At 38.9% G+C, this 6,000-nt stretch overlaps 1 protein-coding gene across 1 annotated transcript; it reads right to left on the reverse strand.

Annotated features, from left to right (window-relative positions):
- Positions 1-4,384: 4,384 nt before the first annotated feature.
- On the reverse strand, positions 4,385-5,368 carry LOC110311858 (olfactory receptor 5K1). The gene has a single exon (XM_021185426.2). The coding sequence runs from the start codon at positions 5,348-5,350 to the stop codon at positions 4,385-4,387; it is 966 nt and encodes a 321-aa protein (XP_021041085.1). The 5' UTR covers positions 5,351-5,368.
- Between the last annotated feature and the right edge of the window lie 632 nt (positions 5,369-6,000).

The raw sequence follows: 6,000 nt of genomic DNA on the forward strand, positions 1-6,000 counted from the left end.
GTGGATTCCTAGGGAGTGTCTTTTGGACTTGGAGTCCGGAATAAATCAATGAGTGAAAGGAGAGAAGATAGGAAGGGAAGATCTTGCGATTCACTAGAGATGGGAGCACAGTGGGGAGGTAAGGGTCCAAAAAATTGCCGAAGGAAGGTCTCAGATTCAGATAGTATGCAAACACAAAGAGCATTTATTTTTCAGAAACAACCGGCATGTAGGGATCAACTATTCTTTGAAGTGGTGATCCCAGACAAAGGCACACCGGCCATCCTATAGGGAGCCAGATGAACTCTAGCGGGTCAAAGGGGATTAGTGCTCTGCATTCCTATGTTAGAAAATTTCAATCATGTGTGGTCAGTGGTCTGCATTCCTATGTCACAAGCGTTCATGAAATAGGGCTATCCAGCGCAGATGGCCCATTCTGCAATAAGATATTTCCCCATTTTTGTGGTTATCCCCAGGCTGTTGTTTGGGAGGGGGTTTCATGATCTTGTTCGGGATTTTATGGTCTGTTCCTAGAGCTGTGTCTTATAACCTAGTTTATGGGACTTACCGTCTATTCCTGAAGCTGGTGCCTTGTGGGCTTTTTTGAAATTAGGCCTGGTCTTCAAAATGGAGACAAATGGGGTTTATATTAATGTAGCAGGGGGTTCTGCTACACTGCTTTGTGCTCCCAGCAGACCACATACACCACCTGCCCAGAAGCTATCTTTGGATCTGCAAAATGAAACACACACACACACACACACACACACACACACACACACACACACACACACAAAGAGAGAGAGAGAGAGAGAGAGAGAGAGAGAGAGAGAGAGAGAGAGAGAGAGAAGCTTATTTTTAAAAATGTCTTGCATACCTCAAAGACTGAACACTCCTAAACTTTCCCTACCACCCTAGGCCCAATTGGGGAAGTGGTCATTGGCCACTTAGCTGAAATCTCATAGGGCTTGTTGGCTTTATCTCCTGCCTCTACGTCGTCATCCCATCCTTCTTCACAGAGTCATGGTGGTTCTCCCTCTCTGTGTACTTGCCTGCATAACTCTAAGGGTCCTGCCCTGTGCCTAGCCATTGGCTGTTGGCATATTTATTGATTGTTCAAATAAAAATTAGGGACAAGAACTTTTAACCTTTGGACATTCGATTCCCGATTGAATCAAAGCATTAGAATCAATCTCCAGCACATTACTCTTTCAACCAGAGATGGAAGTCTCATGCCAAGATTGGGGATTGGATTTGAAGGGAATGAGGGAGAGGCATGGATTTACAGTTAGCCTACTTGCTTCTCTGGCTGAAGTGGCCTTTGGTTTTCCAGGAAATAGATTGCACTATTTTTCAAATTCTGGTGTCCTCCACACTAATTTCTTAAATGTCTATATTAATTTACATTCTTGTCAATATAAAATGCACTTTTTCCTACATTTTTTCCAGTTTGCTTTCTCTTTTCTTTTGATAGCGTTTCTTATCAATGCTACACCTTAAGTTTATTCTGTCTTATTTTCCCTTTCCTGGTTGATATCTGTTGATGCAAAGCATCTCTCATACATTTACTGGGCACCCACATCCTTCCTTTTCAGCTGTATTTATCTAGATCCATGGACAGGTATGTCACAAGGCACTCATTTTATCACTATTGAGTTGCTTGTGTTCCTCTGCACCCTTACTAGATTTTTATTTCCATAGCCTTTTAATTTAATACAATTTTACTAATCTTTATCATCTATGCTTTTGGTACCATAAGAAAATCATTGCCTGAAGTAATACCACTGTGCTTTCTCTCTCTTTCTCTGCCAGTTTTTAGGACTTACATCTAACTAGGTAACTCATTTGTATTTGTATTTTGCACATAGTACAAAATGATGATCCAATTTAAACTGAATTCATATGGATATTCAGCGGTTCCTATAGTATTTGCTGAAAGATAAGTGTATCCTTATTTTTGTTCTTGGTACCTTTATCCAGTTAAATTGCTCATTAGTGTATGGGTTTATTTATGTATACTGTTCTATGCTTTTGATAGTTTGTTTCTATTTTAAGCCAGCATATTCTACTTTGATCATTGTAGCTTTGTTATAGATTATGGAAATAAGTAGGACATGCATTGCTCAGATAGACATGGGACAAATCCTAAATTGATGTGTTTAATTTCAAATGGCCAAGGAAATCCTGAAACATATGAGTATAATTGTAACATACTACATTAGATTTCCTAGAGCTTTAGAGACACACAATGATTTTACTTCATTCATGAGTTTGGGATATTAGAAATGTTATTTGTTTTCCCACTATATTTTCTCAACATACACAAGATATTGAATTTTTTTTAAACTGTGAACTCAACCTCTGGTGGCTGGGCATAGTGACATTTATACTGTGACAACTGTTTCTGAGCAATTAACTGTGATCTCAGAGCACCAAGAGAGCAGGTGGAAGGAAGAACTTTGTGTTAGCTGATATGTATCATTTATGATACAGTGCTAGTAACAAAACTAGTGGCAGTTGTTCTGTTAACAAGATTGGTTGATGTGTTTAATCACTTCCACATTCCACAGGGCAGGATCTCAACAATGTGTGTTGTGATAATTGGAAAATGGTTATTCTACGATAACACATTAGAACCATTAAATTCTACTTCTACTCTACAATTTTCTATTTTTAACCAAAAGATTTTTTAAAAGACAATCCCTAGTCTCATATCATTACCTCAATACTTTCTTTGTGTGTGCATATAATATGCACAAAGTACTATTTCCACTGTTAGACCCCCCTCCTTATCTCTCATGAAGAGGTACAGATAATTTTGGCTTATTTACTTGACAACAAAGCTTCTCAAATTTTGTATAAGATTTAATTGTCTAGAATTTTATTTTATTGAAACTATGTAAATATACATGAGAATAAAACAACATTTTATGGCCATCCTCTCTCTTAAAATTAACATTCCGAATTAGCCATGTATTCTGAAAACAACTTTGATATACACATATAATATTCACTTCTGTGGCATGCATCCATTTCTATACTTAGTCCATTTTTAACAGAATAGTACTCATCAAATGCTCTTAAGGACTGCAGAAAGAATGGAAACAGTCAGTCTTGGGTGGTAGGAGGTTGGGAGGATCCTCCAGAGTGCACCAGAGACCTGGGAGGTGAGAGACTCTCAGGAGTCAAGGAGAGGGACCTAAGATGAAATGCCTGACAGTAGGGAGAGGGAACTTACAGAACCTATCTCCAGCAGGAAGACAGGGCATCAAATGAGGGAGTCAAAATTCTGACCCATACTTGTTCCTGTCTGAAAGAATTACAGGGATGGAAACGGAGAGGACCCTGAGGAAAAGAAGATCCAGTGACAGACCCAAATTTGGATCTAGCTCAAGAGGAGGCCCCAAGGACTGACACTATTACTGAGGCTATGAAGCACTCACGAAAAGGGACTTAGCATGACTGCACTGTGGAATACCCAACAGGCAGCTGAAAGAGTCAGATGCAGATATTTGCACCCAACCAATGGATAGAAGCAGCTGACCCCTGTTGTTGAATTAGGGAAGGCTGAAAGAAGCTGAGGAGGAGGGCATCCCTATAGAAGGACCAGCGGTTTCAATCTGGACCCCCAAGATCTCTCAAACACTGGACTACCGAACAGGCAGCATACAACAGCTGATATGAGGCCCAAAGCACACATACAGCAGAGAACTGCTGGGCTTGTGTTCATTCAGAGACGATGCACCTAACCCTCAAGAGACTGGAGGCCCCAGAGAGTTTAGAGGTCAGGTGGGGTGGGGGTATGGGTGGGGATATACACTTGGCAATAGGGGAGAGCGGAGGAGGTATGGGATGTGGAACAGTAGGAGGGTGTGTGTGTGTGTGTGTGTGTGTGTGTGTGTGCGTGTGCATGTGTGTGTGGTGGGAATAAAATGTGTTGTGCAAAAAATAAATAAAAAATAAAGAGTTCCTCGAACTCACCTGCTACAATTTTGTTGCTCTTGCTTTCAAGTGACATTTCACAGGTTCTGTTATACCTTAGCTTACCCAAGTATTCATGCTCTAAGCTATTGAAATGAGTTGATTATAAATGCTTATATGATGGAAATGTATATTTTAGCTGCAAGTGTTTTGTTGTCTTTTAGATGTTTACTATCCCCAACATTGACAAGGGCCAATGACGTGAGACTGGTAGCAGACTATTTGGAAATTTGAATCTCAAAGTTTACCTTTCATTTTCTTTATCTATTTTCTGTTAAGATCCATCCCAATTTACTATTTTACCTATATTTCCACCTGGCACTCTGCCGCTTAAGAAAGCCTTATGGACTTTAACATTTTTGCACACAGTTTACAAGCATTTCTACTGTGTGATCTCATGTGAGTTTTCTGCTGAATTGAGTTTTTACACAATAATAGAAGCTTGTTTAAAATTTTTTGAGATTATTTTTTTCTGCAGAATTTTCTGCAAGACATTCTTTACTTCTTTATTTCTCAAGCTATAAATAAATGGGTTTAGTAAAGGGACCACAATTGTAAATAAAATAGCAGCTGGTATATCCTTATCACCTTCTTCTAGCAAATTTGGTCTAATGTACATAAAGAAAAGAGATCCATAAAATAATGAAACAGACAGAAAGTGGGATGCACAGGTGGAGAAGGCTTTGACCCTTCCCTCTTTGGATTTCATTTGGAAAATTGTAAAAACAATGTAAAGGTAAGATATGAGAACACAACCTATTGTGAAGACTTGGATTGAGCCTGAAAAGACAAATAATATAAGCTCGTTGATATAGGGGTCAACACAGGAGAGTCTGTACAAAGGAAGAATATCACAATAAAAGTGGTTGATTTGATTAGACCCACAGAATACTAGTCTAAATAATAGCCCCACATGAACCATAGAATGCAGGTTTCCAGCTATGAAGGCTCCTGTGGTCATCTGAAGGCAGAGCTTCTTGGACATCATGGTGTGGTACTGCAGTGGATTGCATATGGCCACATAGCGGTCATAGGCCATTGCTGATAGAAGAAAGCAGTCTGCAGTTTCAACAGTGCACAGAAAATAAAACTGTGCCATGCATTCATACAGAGAGATTATTCTGTCTTCAGAAAAAAAGTTCTCCAACATTTTAGGAGTAACAGCACAGGCGCAACAAGAATCTATAAAAGCCAGGTTGCCCAGAAAGATGTACATTGGGGTGTGAAGAGAACGTTCTTTGGAAATCAGAATCACCAGACCCATATTCCCTATCATGGTAATCAGATAGATGAAAAAGAATACTGCAAACAGAAGGCCCTTCATTTCAGGGTGGTCTGTAAATCCTGTGAGGACAAACTCACGTTTCATGGTGTGGTTTCCTTCAAGCATTCCTGATCTCTGAAAATAAAACGTTGGGATTTAGTGCACTAATTTATTGTGTGCCTCAAACACCTTTGAGCTCTCATTGGTTCAAAGGAAGAGATGCATCTTGAGTAAACCAAAACATGTCAGCTGGACTCGTGTTGCGTGCCCATGTCATAGCATAATCACTACTTCTTTTCAGGGCTAGAGACTGAACCCATTGTGTTTTATATGCTAGGCAAGTGGGTTCATCACCAAAGTACATTCCTTGCTTAAGTTATTCCTTTCACTCCTATATTAAACACTGTCCCATCATAGTTGCATGAAATATTTCATACTGTATTCACATAGACTGTATTCATTTACTTATAAATCGGACAAGGTATGTCTCAGGAAATTACTTTATGAATTTATAGTATAACTTATATCATTGTTCAAAACAAATTCAATGATGTATTTGTAATAGCTATGTATACACTTTAGAAGAGTATCATTGTTACAATATTGATAGCAGTACTATGCACAGTATCCAAAAGGTGGCAAGAGTTCAGATGTGCACGGACAGATGAATGGATAGGATATGTATATACACACAATGGAATATTAATCATTCTTATAAAGGAATATGAATATCAATCTTACAACATAGGTAAAATTTGTTAAATAAAGGAAGGCAG

This window comes from Mus caroli, unplaced genomic scaffold, assembly GCF_978045245.1.
Source record: "Mus caroli unplaced genomic scaffold, Mus_caroli_1 scaffold_17, whole genome shotgun sequence".
Taxonomy (NCBI): domain Eukaryota; kingdom Metazoa; phylum Chordata; class Mammalia; order Rodentia; family Muridae; genus Mus; species Mus caroli.